The sequence below is a fragment of the Anas acuta genome, chromosome 26 (assembly GCF_963932015.1).
Source record: "Anas acuta chromosome 26, bAnaAcu1.1, whole genome shotgun sequence".
In the NCBI taxonomy this organism is placed as follows: Eukaryota; Metazoa; Chordata; class Aves; order Anseriformes; family Anatidae; genus Anas; species Anas acuta.
The window spans coordinates 5,572,969-5,585,743 of record NC_089004.1 but is presented as its reverse complement, the minus strand read 5'-3'; the positions used below and the strand labels follow the sequence as shown (position 1 = coordinate 5,585,743).

The 12,775-nt window shown below is 52.5% G+C and overlaps 1 protein-coding gene across 2 annotated transcripts in view; it reads right to left on the bottom strand.

Annotated features, from left to right (window-relative positions):
• SBNO2 (strawberry notch homolog 2) overlaps window positions 1-12,775 on the bottom strand; it is a 55,361-nt gene that overhangs the window by 41,206 nt on the left and 1,380 nt on the right. Inside the window, exons 2-4 of one of the 2 annotated variants that reach the window (XM_068661329.1) lie at window positions 9,428-9,500; window positions 3,200-3,423; window positions 2,101-2,180 (exon numbers count right to left, since the gene is read on the bottom strand). In XM_068661329.1, the coding sequence (XP_068517430.1) occupies window positions 2,101-2,180; window positions 3,200-3,325 (206 nt within the window). In that variant the 5' untranslated portion in view covers window positions 3,326-3,423; window positions 9,428-9,500. The remainder of the gene's footprint in view (window positions 1-2,100; window positions 2,181-3,199; window positions 3,424-9,427; window positions 9,501-12,775) is intronic. The other variant, XM_068661328.1, reaches the window with a different exon arrangement.

The window sequence follows — 12,775 nt, the reverse complement described above, 5'->3', positions numbered from 1 at the left end:
CCAGGATTTTGAAGAATCTTGGGCTAAGTCTAATGCCATCTATTGATGTTTTTATTCTTACAGTGTGGTAGCTTTAATTACGACTCCCTTTAGAATCCCCCTCTTTGTTTCCATCCCTTTTGGGATTTCTACACTCAGCCTATAATATCCTAAAAAAGTTCAGCTGCAGTTTTCCAATACAAAAGGACAGGCTTCTTTTGTTTTTCATGAAAGACAGATAGGGAAAATTTCACCTGAGAGGTAATTTTTACAGCTACCAGGATATGAAAAACAGGAAGACAAAGGCGCGGCCTTGACTAAAGCATTCTCCAGCAAATAAATGCTGCAAGGAGCCTCCTTTCCTAAAGTAATGATGGCAAAGTCAACAAGTTTACATCAGCGTTAAACGGAGGCATGTCTTTGCAGGACCGAGGCTATAACATTTCCAGCAGAGTCGAAACAAACAGCAAAGAGCAGCGCTACACAAGAAAAAAGTGAGTGGCAAAACCAGAACAAACAAAGAAAAAAAAAACCAACACAATAGACAAACACAATCTAATCTTGTGGTTCAATGCAGCAAAACAGAAATTCTGTTATAGCTCTCCTGAGGGTTCACAAACTGTAATTTACAGGAATCACGCTCAAAAAGTACACCCTCTTCCAATCAGAGACGGGCTGGCTAAGAGCAAAGATACCGAACTGATCTGATAGCTCCTCTCCAGTTCTCACTTTGGGGAGTAACCAACAAGGCAGAGCTCCGCTCAGCACCTGCGGGACAGTTTCTTGGTATTCAGACAGCAAGAGCCGGCCTCGTAAATTCACCCTGTCGCTGCTGGCTACCTTCCTCTGCAGAGCAGGCACAGGAGAAACAAGCAGAACTGATTCGGAGACAACAGGGGTCCGACTGCTCCGAGCAGAGGAGCTGATCGTCCTGCTGACAGCCAGCCTGGAACCGAAGCGCTCAGGGATGGATCTCTGCTTCTCCACGAAGATGCTAAAATCCGTTCAGGAAGGAGGCTGCACTGACTCCTAAGGCACCTGGAACACAGTTACTAGCCCGTGATACCACGTTCTGTTTTTCTTTTGCTTTTCTTCCTTCCACCTCTGACCTAAATAAAAACACATCCTGTACATCTGTGCCACTCCCTGCATTCACAGCGACCTGAAGCAGCCGTCGGCCAGCCTTCAGGCCTTCTTCCCAGCAGCCAGCATCTCCCCGTCCCAACACAGCTCCAGCCCAAGTCACTGTGGCAGCACGTGGCCGTTTTATGTCCCCCCAAATATCTCCTGTCATATCCAGCATCCATCCCTCTCATCCAGGATGGAGGTTCATCATAAAGAGAAGGAGAAGAAGGAAGAACAACATTTATCATTATACAGAGTCCCCCAAAATGCTGTTTCAGGCATGTAACCTGGATGATTTTCCCACCAGCCAGGGCAGGACCCCTGTTACTACGCGAGGGTTTGAGAGCTGGCACAGCTCTGCTCCGTGGCACCTCACTGTGCTCCAGGCAGCTTCACTTCGAAGGAAGCCACGATTTCTCACATGAGCCCATTCTCATCACTTCGCACCGTGGGGCACGAGCTTATCAGCACAGAGTATCAGTCACAGCCAGAGGAAAAAGTAATGACTCTTGAACTCTGGGCTGCACGGTTAGGGCTTTTTTTCAGCAGATGTGGGCTAAGAGCATTCTGCCAGCTCCCAGGCTGCAGGTTCTAACTTCAGCCTGCCACCCGGTGCTGGTAATGCCTTCCTCTTGTCCACGCCATCTGTATAAAGCTCCAGATGCACGACATTTGCTCAGCTGGATTGTGCTAATGGGGTGTTTAGGAACTCCATTAGTGTAACAAATCCAGGCTAAAGCAAGGCTGCTTCTCCCGCACAGCGGCCACCAGGTTTACCAGAAATCAAAGTTTTGTTGGTTTTTGTTTTGTTTTGTTTTAAAGCTATTTGCTGCTTTTTCCAATATGTAGCAGTTTATGAAATGCCACAAGATGAGTGTGATGCAATTATTTCCCCATCAGTTCGAGAAATAAAGTAAACAAGGAAAGCACTAAAGAAACAGTTGAATCACGGAGTGTGCAAGAGCATAGAGCCGTATAAAGGAGAACTGCACTCACTGGTTTTCACTTAGGAAAGATGAGGTTGGGAAAGAGGCAGGGTAGCAGTTACTCCACGAGTCGGCCGCCAGCATGGAATTCTGAAAGCAGAAACCAGAAGGGTTACAGAGGTTGGGGGCCAGCACAGCCACCTGCAGCTCTCAGCCAGGAACTCGACTTCTCTCCCTCGGTGCCTGCCACCAGCAGACGGTGGCTCTCGACCCCTCACAGCCGAGCATTACAGCCAGCTTCTGAGCCTCCTGTCCTGGAGGACGACAGGGCCATTCCCCTTTTGTCGCCCTTTAACTTGAATCTCTGCAGAAAGCCAGCACCAGCCCAATTCTCTTGAAGTTGGCTTGCACAGGTGAATGCCTGAACACTTCCCACCGCCCCCCTCCCACCCACACGGTGTCCAACATTTACGGGAAGCTTTTAGCTCAGCAGGTACCATCATGGAAAGAACACATCTATTTCTCAGCTTCTCTTTCTTGTGTCCTTTTTTGTATCCAAAACAACACTTTGTGTCTGATGCCCTTGGTGAGACAGGACTTTTTTTAACCTGTGTGTTCATGGATGTGGCAGAACTCAAACAAGACTTGGAATCAAACAGCGCTGCAGGGACACGTAAGCGATTTTGGGGTAAAGGTCTGCTTAGTGCCCTTTTCAGAACAAATGCATCAAGGATCTGGTCTTATTTTAGAAGCAGTTTGGGGACAAATACTACCCTATTCAGCTGTGCCACTCTCAAAAAAGGCACAGCTGGACCTAGCAACAGATTTAGCATCTCTCAGAGACAAGCTGAGAGGGAAACAAAGTTTGCAGTTCTGCACAAGCTCTTCATCCCTCTCCCTGGCAGCCTGGCACCTTCCAGCCTTTAAGGAGGTGCCCGTTTTAATCACAGCCTTGTTTTTCTCCTCCCACGCCCAGGGCAGTGAGCAGACAGCCGTCACCTTCCAGCAGTCGCGATCAATACCTCCTGCCCCTGGACAGCTGCCTAGCAAGGCTGGTAAACTGCTCCCGCAAACACCCGCCGGGATGAGGCTCCCGAGCTGGGCTGCCTTGCCCAGACCCCCTCCAGGGACACCCCCAGGGCAGCCTCGTGCTGCTGCGGGTCCCTCACCTCCATGGCCGGCACGGCGAGCTGGGAGCGGAAGGCAGGGACGCTGTAGAGCGCGTCGCCCGCCTGCTGGTGCTCGTGCTGCGGACAGCTCTTCCCCCCGTCCATGGCAGCGTGTGCTGAGGGCATCAGCCCGGGTCCCGCCGCATGAAGTCCTCCGGGCAGGGGGAGCGGGCTGGGGAGCGGTGGCAGGCTCTTTATCTGTGCTCTTCTCCCCGCACCATGTCCTAGGATGGGAAAGAAACGCAGGGTTAAGGCTGCTGGAGGGGAAGAATCACAGAATCACGGAAAAGAAAGCACAGCCAAGATCAAACCTAGCTAAGGAATCGGTAAACAGGCATCAGGCTGCAAATGCCAGCTGCCTTTTTACCAAACAAGAGAGGTTTTTCCTGGGAAACAGTTCTCAAATCTCACCACACCTGGAATTCACCTAGACGGCGATCCTAAGCACACCTCTCCTGCCTCGCTGCAAGCACTGCCGAAGTTTGGCAGGATGTCGCACTCATCCGTGAGTTCTGCAGCAGCCAAATGCTGGTTTTCAGCTCGAGGAATTTTCTAATACCCAAAAAGATTCTGAACTTCTGAGCAAACTCTTGACTAAGCCGATCGATTCCCCGAGACTGCTCATTTTCACAGCAACTTACGCTGCCTTAGCAGGTAATTTGGCAGCCCTGAGCTCTCAGGAAGCAGCTGGAATGCCAGACGAAGCCCTGTAAGATACCGACGTGCCACCAGTAATCAGCACTCATTAGCTCACAGGCACTTCACTCAGCCCGGCGGGTGCCAGCTTCGATTCTCACAGCCAGAAGAATGTGACCCCCGGTGGGGCACCTTCTCTCCAAAACAGTCCTGGCATCATCGATGGGAACACACATGGCCAGCACTTCCAGCTCTCTGCGTACAGTTTCTGCAGTGCTACCCATGGAAAAAATGTCTTTTTTTTGGCCTGCCTGGTGCCGTTTGCTGTTCACCTTCAGTCCTGACCGGCAGACACAGCCCAGCCCTCCTGCTGGAAGCCTCGCAGGTAGCCTCGACCTCCATTCCCAGCCGGCAGATGATCAAGGATCCTCACTGACAGATTCACTGCTCGAGGATGAAAATGTGCCATGTAGGTGGAAGGTTGTTCCACCTGAGCCAGGAGCAAAGCACCTCGCTGGGTGGAGGCACAGCTCGTCCCTGATCTCACCACGCTCTGATATCTCCCATAGCTTCGTGGTGGTTGTGCAGTGGGCTCTGATGCTCTTCCCCATGGCTGTGCACAGCAAAGGTCAGAGCAGGTGGTGCACTTTTAGCACGAAGGCTGCTGGCCTCAAACACAAGAACTTACCCCCCTGCCTTTCATTCCCCCTGCTGCTAGCACGGTGGGCATTCAGGATCAGTGTCCTGGCAGGGACCAGCCCCACGCTCAGACATCGCCTGATGATGCTCCAGGGGGGCAGCTACTGTGACACGCTCCAAGGGAAACTAATCCCAAAGGGCTGGACAGAATCAAAATCTGACAGAATCACTTCCAACACCTGCAAAGTAACGAAAAAATGCCATAAAGGTTTCTTTGGGGGGAGGCTAAATTCTCTGCAATGCGACAGAGCATTAACAGCAAGCTGTACAACCAAAACCCGAGGGAAAGGCACGCGACTTTCTTGGGCCACCTTCTGCTTTCCAGGACCTGGAAAGAAGCCTGCAGCGTGACAGCCCGGCAAAGGAAAGTGGCCGGCAGATTCTCCTCGAGCCAGCTACCAGTGCTGAAAATCTAAGTAGCACAAAGTGAAGCTGCAATTTCAAACACAGCAGCTTTGATCATTTACAAGATCCTTGCTACGAGGAGAGTTTCTGAAAAGTCAATTCTGAGTCAGAGCCCCTTTAAAAATAAGTGACCTTTCAGCCGCCAGGATTATTTCTGCATTTGTCATGGAAAGCAAAATTAAAATGAGTGTTTACTTCTTTCTCTGGGTGGCTGGAGCCACGTCGGGACATCTCTGAGCAGGGCTCACACGTGAAGGGGAGCAGACGACCCCCTTGCAGCAGGAGGTGGCGGGGCTGCCACCGACCTGGGGGGAAGGCACCGGGAGAAGCCTTCGGGTTTGGGGACCTGGGGCAGCGAGCAGAGGATCGGCCGCCGGCTCCCCCGGCAAGCAGCAGGCACGCAGATGCCTTCACGAGATGCAGGCTTCCAGGCTGAATTAAATCGCTTGCCAGAGGCTGAGCACTTTGTGGTTTAAGAGAGCACTCCCCCTTTTATTTTAGATAAAGAGGCCGTCGCCCTGGGACCCGCACGGTTTTGTAACCTGGCAAAAAAGCCCGTGCCGGGCGAGAGCTGTGGCTCGCCGGGCTGCTCGGCTTCTGCCTCCTCCTGCAGCACAGCAAATAAAAACCTCACTGGGACTGCTCTGCCAAAAAAAGGACCAAGTGACCAAGCTGTCCTCAGGTGCATCTTCTCTAGGAGAGCACGGCAGAACATCACCCCCAAAGAGGAAGGTTTGTACACCAGAAGTGACTCCAGGCTGCCTGAAAAGACCGTTCAGCTACCAAAACCCCCAGCCCGTTTTCATTAATTGCTAACAGAAGAAATGCTCTTTACAAAGGCGCAGGATCACCTAGATCCTTCTCTCTGGCTTTATTTCACCACAGATTTACTGCAGTCTCGCTCTTTTACAACCAGAAGTGTTTCTTTTTATTACGCTATAAAATCCACACTCAGGCTTTATAGTCCATAAGCCCAGGAGCAAAACCAGCTAAAAAACACTTCGCTAGCACCCCAGCATCCCAATTAATATTGTTATACCGGCCTCAGGCCCCTTGATTTATAGCCAAACGGCAGCAGCAGGGTTCCCAAAAAGCAGCCTGCAGACGGTTCGTGCCACAGCCACCCCCGTTGGCACCTTCTGCTCCAGCTTCTAGGGCTGCTTTCTTCTTTTTCTCCATATTTTTCTTTGATGCCACTGGTGGTCTGCAGGAGATCCTACGAAATTGTAATTTACATCTCAGGAAGGAAGTAGGAGGAGAGAAAGGCCCGAATGCAGGCAAGGCAGAGGTTTATTGCGACTCCACGGAACAGGGGAAACTCCAGGGCTGGCTCTGAGAACGGCCAAGCCTCGTTCCTTCTCTGTCACCAGCTCCTGGCGTTTCTCCTCCGCCCAGAGGACTTAACAAGAGGACCGATGGTATAAATTAAGGCTGTGCTATGACACCCAGACCCCCCAAATGAAGCAGAGGGAAGCAGAAGCCTACAGCTTGCTTCGTTTTCCATCCCATCAGCCTGCTCCGAGATCCTCCAGCCTTCCAAATCAAGGCAGACGCTGGTAGTACAAGGCTGAAAGGAAGACAAAGAGGCAGAAAAACACAACAAAAAAACCTTGAGACGTTCTTCAAATGCTGTATAGAGCTGCAAACGGCATAAATGGCTCGTCTTTATAGATCCCATAAATACAGCTCAGCTGCTACCGAACAAGGCAGGGAGCTGTGCTGACCTAAGGTCAGCATCACAGACTTGCTTTAGAGACATCGATATCCTCTGGTGCCTTTAAAATACTGTCTCTGCTCTTCTCACCAGAGAGTTCAGGTTTTTTTGCCTTTTTTTCCCTTCCAATTTGTAACAGCTTTCACTAGGAAATCAGCAGCAGTGATTCCCGTAACGGCTGTAGCAAATATACAGCCTCACTGCTCCATCCAAAGCAACTTACGAAGGGTAAAATCAATAGCAGAGCCTCTGCCCGCCTGCTCTGCATTATCCCGGGTCTTGGCAACACCAGATTTCACCAGCCAGATACTCTGCAGTGCTTTTCTCTGCAACAGCATTAGGTCCGTAGGAAAACTCTTGCACAATAGGTCAGGCCCAATTAGCAAAACGAAGGAAAATTGCTTGAGTTTAAACTCCTACGCCTGAGCAACAGTCAGCTGGTGAATGCCAACGCGCTGAATTCATGTGACAGAATTCCTCCGAAGATATCAGAGCAAACAGCTGGACGGATGGATGGACAGATGGACAGCACAAACTTTGAGATGCTTTCCTGGGAGACACCGAGAAAATCAGCAGAGCCCAGACATCGTGGAGTCCCGGTCTTGTCCTCTAGGAAACTGGAGAAGGATGAATCCTCTCAACATTTCTCCTTACATTCCCCAGTCCCAAGGGACTAACACCCAGGACACAGACGTGGCACGGGTCCGAGGGCAGCAGGACACTGCCCATCTCAGCACCAACAGCCTCCGCAGGTGCTTGGTGAGCATCCTCCGGGCAGCCTCAGAACCACGAAACTCAGCGAGTTCCTGCGAGCCACAGCTCCCGTTTCCACATCCTGCACCGCCAGCCTAACAGCCCAAACTGATGCTTGCTGACTTTTAACTTTGCAGAATTTCCACTGCCCGCGGGAGCAGCACCTTCCCCCTGCACGCATCCCCCTCCCTCCCAGGCTCAGGGCGACGACTTCACGACCACGCGGCCGTGGGCAGCGCTGGACCTGCTCCCGGGCACTGCTTGAAAATGAAACCTTCCTGCCCGGCGTGACAAAGCCCCACGAGTCTGGTTGTATCACAAGTCACCCTGATGAAGCTGCAGGGAGAGTTTCGCTATTATTGAGCTTTCTTACAGGCTCACTGTTCAGCCCAGCCCCAGCAGCCAGCATCGGTGCGGGATTCCTCCTGCCTAGAGGCTACAGGGAACAAACTGCAACTTTTAACAGCTTGAGCTTCACATAAACCTGTGGGATCGGCACTGAAGCAGGCAATTTCCAACTGAAAAGCAAAACAAACTGCTCTGCAATAGTCAGGATGGATAGAGCTGTGGGTAAGGCTGGGTTCACAGCTATCTGCCACAGAGCGAGGTAAACACCCTCGGTAGGTTCAGGAGAAGCGAGCACTTCCTCCCCGTTCCTTTCAGTCTCTGTTAACTTACTCTAAATTACTCTCCATTAAAAGAAGACAGCTAGGAAACCACAGGCATGCACACAACAGGCAGAGCTAAACCTGCTGACGGTGAGTTAAACGCTCGGTGAGGACACAAAGGCCGCAGAAATCGGATCCCGAGGAGGCACGGGCACAGCGGGAGGCACGAGCACGGGGGGCTCCGCTCCCCACCTGCAGAGCAGGAGCAAGACGGGAGCCCCAAGCCCCCCACCCCACCACGGGCACCCCGCCAGGGCTGCCGGGGACGGGATTCCTGAGAACAGCTCGTACGTGAAGTGCCCGGAGAAACAGGAACCGAGCCCCACGGGACGCCCAGCGCGGTTTTTGTCCCCGTCGCCAAGCCAGCCTCTAGTTCCTCTTTCAAGTTTCTTCTTGCCGTATTTTTGGATGGAGCTGCAGCCGAACAGCCTCGAGCGATGAGAAGGGGAGGCTTCGAGGCAGAGCCCCCGTCACTGGCACCAGCAGGGACTGATGCTGTGATGCAGGAGAAGCGTGGAAGGGGAGCGGGGACCTGCCCGCACCGCGCTCAGACAGAGCCCAGCAGGACAGAGACAGCCTCTGAGGACAACAGCTCAACGCAGGCTGAAGCATCAGATCCTTTTCCTGTAAATAATTCAAAATTCAAAAAAAAAGTATTTCCATTTGTAAATTCTATCCCCTGGTCACGACTTAACTCCTTGTCTTCAGGCAAATCCAGGTCTGCGCGGCGCAACGCAGCGCTGCTCGGTTACGTGTCTGAGGCAGTCCTGGAAAAGGGATTTCGAGTTAATTTAGCAAGAAGACAGAAGTTCATGCAGAAACAGAAAATACCGGGGGTGACTCACTCCAGCTCTCCACTGCTCTTAAGTAAAAGACGGGCGAATCTGTAAAAAAGGCAAAGAACACAAAGTTTGTTCTTTACCAGCTCAGAGTTACGCCAATCGGGCGTTGATCTGCATGAAAGCAGAAAGGAAGAATGCCTCCAACCCTGCGTATTAGAAAGCACAAAACAAAGCGAGCCTGGTGCAGCAACTTCAAAGGAATATTAGAAAGTTACAGAGGAGGGGAGAAAATTTAACCTCAGGCGAATGCGGAACACAACCCAGTCCAGTTACAAAAGCGCAGGATAACATCAATCTAGGAGATAATAAGTATCTGTGATGAAAATGGAACCACTTCAGGGCACGCTAACCGAGCGCTTTAAGCCACCTTGATCTCCCGAATGCTTTCAGCAAGAAGGAATGCACTTTGGGTGCATTTGTTCTGTACAGACTGAGCCCTGTAAGCTCCGCGCAGCACCACCGGGCTCGTGAGCACGATGGAAAAGGAAGCGGGGAAAACCTCGCTGCTTACCTGGGCTGTGCGAGGAGCTGCGGAGAGCCCGAGAACAATCTGTTTGACAGATTAACTGCTGGAATGATATGGTCTGTAAACAAGGAGAGGAGCTGAGATCATTTCAAAGCTTCTCGCCAGATCTACGTGGGACAGATGGCGGTGCATGCAGAAGAGTGAACTTCTCTCCCAAAGACTGGGGTTACAGGAGGGAGAAGGAATTGCTTCGTGTCCCGAGCAGCACCAGCCCAGCCCCTCCGCATCCAAAGCTCAGGCCATGTCGGGGGGATCAAAGAGAGCTTTTGGGAAGGAAATGTCCTTGAGAAAACGTGAACTCTCCCAAACGGGTAGACTAAAGTCAGGCAGATTTAAATTGCACCTGAGAAACTTTAATAGAAACACCAGGAAAAAAAATAAAAGCTGGAAACCAGCACAGGGACTGGGCAGGGTGCACAGGCTGCAACAGCAGAGGTGGGCAGAGAGAGGGGCAGCTGCCCCTCAGGGCAAAACCGGGCTCCTTGGAGGAAGGAATCCCTCTCCATAGGGATGTGCCGCCTTCTCACCCCGTGCTGAAAGCAGCACTTTGGTTCTTCTTCAGCTCCAAGGCACAAGCAGCAGCACCAGCCCCCTGCAGACACTTCCATCCTCTCTCAGGGATCTGCAGCCAGCCCCAGCGCTGCCGTTCCATCACACACAGCCCACAGCCGGGGTTTTATCTACGCCCCCGGCCCTACACAGAGCCGCCTGTGAAGTCCAACCCCATCAGAGGCTCCTGGAAGTTGCAGTGCTGTGACCACGGGTGCGAGGGGCAGAGCAGGGTGGCTGCATTTACACCACACGGGTCTGCCATGGGAACAGCCGGACCATGAGTGGGGCAGTGCCTCGGATCAGGCTGAGAGTGCCCACGTATGGAGAGGGGAACTGCAGCGACTCTGACCGAGCTCCGTGGGGTCCCTGTCCTCCTTCCCCCATGCCTGGGGCAGCCGAGGGCTGTGCTGCGCCCGGGCTCACGCTGCCCGTCACCAGGAGGCTCCTCGGTGCTGTTTGGATACGCACGAGAGTCACAATGGCCTTAATCCTCAAATAAAAGCAGAGAAATGCAAGCTCAGATAATGAGAGAGGGAAAAAGCTTCATCGGGAGCCTTGCTGCTGGCATCTGCCCCAACGCGCCATTCCCTAAATTTCCTCGGATTAATATTAAGCGGTTAAGTGGCACAGCAGCTTTAGCTCCAACAGAGACAAAAGAGAGCGGTTCATTATCTGATCGCTGACGGAATTCCTCTCAAATCTTCCCCGGGTACTTTTGTCTCAAGGATGCAGAGCTGAAGCTAACTGCTGGTTCTGCCTGAAGTGCTGGCCTCTCTTGCTATTCATTCGGCTCACCAGGCCCCAAAATATCATCGTCCCTCCTGCTCCCTGGCCCCTCTGCTCACAGGCTGCTCAGCCCAGTGGTTTGTCTCCAAATGCTCCGCTTCGAGAACCAAACCATTGTTCAAACTGGGACCCAAACACTCCAGTAAAGCTTGCTGCTAGAGCACAGGTTCTGTCTGCCCCTGCTCGTCCACCCGGGAGGAGATACAACCACTCCTGGCCAGAGAACAAATCCCCCCTCCATACACAGGCTCCTGCCAAGGACCCCGGCACGTTTCAGAGGCAGTCGAAGCCGCAGCACCCCGCAGAGCTGCACAGCCACGCTCCCAAAGCAGAGCACACCGGTCCCTCGGGCAGCAGGACGGCTGGGGCTCGCCCTGAGCAGGGCAGCTCCCGGCACAGCCCTGCTGCGAGCAAGGTCCTGGATGAGGATAAACCACAGCAGGAGCAGGGCACAGGGCAAGGGGGCACCCGGAGCTCAGCGCCGTGACGGTCCGGCAGCAAACAGAGCACGCCAGGACGTAGCTGTAAGACAAGCCCTACAGAAACCCCACTGAGCCAGCCTCAGAAGCACACCTGCCAGGTAGAAACGCGCGATTATACTACTTAATTAAAGGGGAAGAGAAGAGCAGGAAGAACAGAGCTGAGGTTCAAAGCCAAGGAGCGCAGCTCTCCGGATCCTCTGTGCTTTGCCTCTGCCCCCAGTTCGAGGCGATGGCAGGAGGTTCGTTGGAAGAAACCAGCCCCAGCTGAGCCCAGCACGTCGCGACACCCTGTGCCCTGCTGCCACACAGGGAACGAGCTTTCTGCCCCATACAGCCACAAAACACTCCGGGACTCCGAAGCCTGCTGCCCCATTAATCGTGAGCACACAAACCCCATCCCAGAGCAGGCAGCCTCCAGGCAGGCTCAACGTACGCTCCCTGCGTGCAAGAGGCATGTATTGGTTTCTTTCAGAGCTCCGTGTTTACAGATCTTGATCGTGTTACCAAAAGAGACTGAAGAGTTTTAAGCTGAAACGGTTCAGAATGTAAAACTCCTAATTAAGCCTGGACGGCTTTCCAGAGAGATCCAGGCTCTCACGATTAAAAATCAAAGCGCGGTATTCAGCGGCTGCACAGTTAGCTCTTTATGACAGTGTCACTGTTCAGAAAGCTTTAAACCTGGGTCAGCGTTTTCATTATAAACCCTCCATTTCAGGGATCTATAACTTAAGCTTAAAAAAGGCCTATTCAGCCAGGAAGCACAGCCCTCAAACACAGCACACGCTCAGGATTTTAAACACAACACTTCAAAAAAAGGGAAAATCCTCTCCACATACACTTCAGCACCAAAAAAATCCTGCAGCAAACGTGGCCGGAGCGCTCAGCGAGTGTCCGGCCAGGCGGACGCAGCCTGTCCCGTGCCTGTCCCATGACGAAACGCGACGCTCGGCCCCGGCTCGGGAGCTCACAGCAGCGAGCTGCCCGTTAAAGGAAGGGAGAAGTGAACTTTTTTCAGAAGCCTGTTCCTGCTCAAGAATGAGGATGTAAGACCTTGACAAAGGTAGGGGAGGAAACGGCATTTAGCAAATCACTGAGAACTGCGAGGTTTCAAACAAAGGTGTGAGTTCATGCCTAACGCAAAGCCGCCCGCAGGACTCACAGAAATCTTTCAGAACGCTTCGAAGTAGGGGAACGAACTTGAGACCTAACGTTAAGGGAGAAAAAGCTGCACAATCCACTGACTGTGCCATCTCCTGACACATTCTGTGGCTTTACCATTTCATTTTCCTCTACAAAAAACGTTTTCGCTTTCAGCCACCCTGAAAACCCGGCATAAGCGAGATCGATTCCAAGAACGGGCAAAACACCATCGAAGGAAACAGGTGGGGAAAGGCACCCTTCTTCAGCAAGCATCCCAGCTGCCACTTGAAACAATCCCAGACAAAAACACCTCTCAGACTGAACGAGGCGCCCCCGACACCAGTTGCAGTTCTGTTACCTCCAGCACTGACAC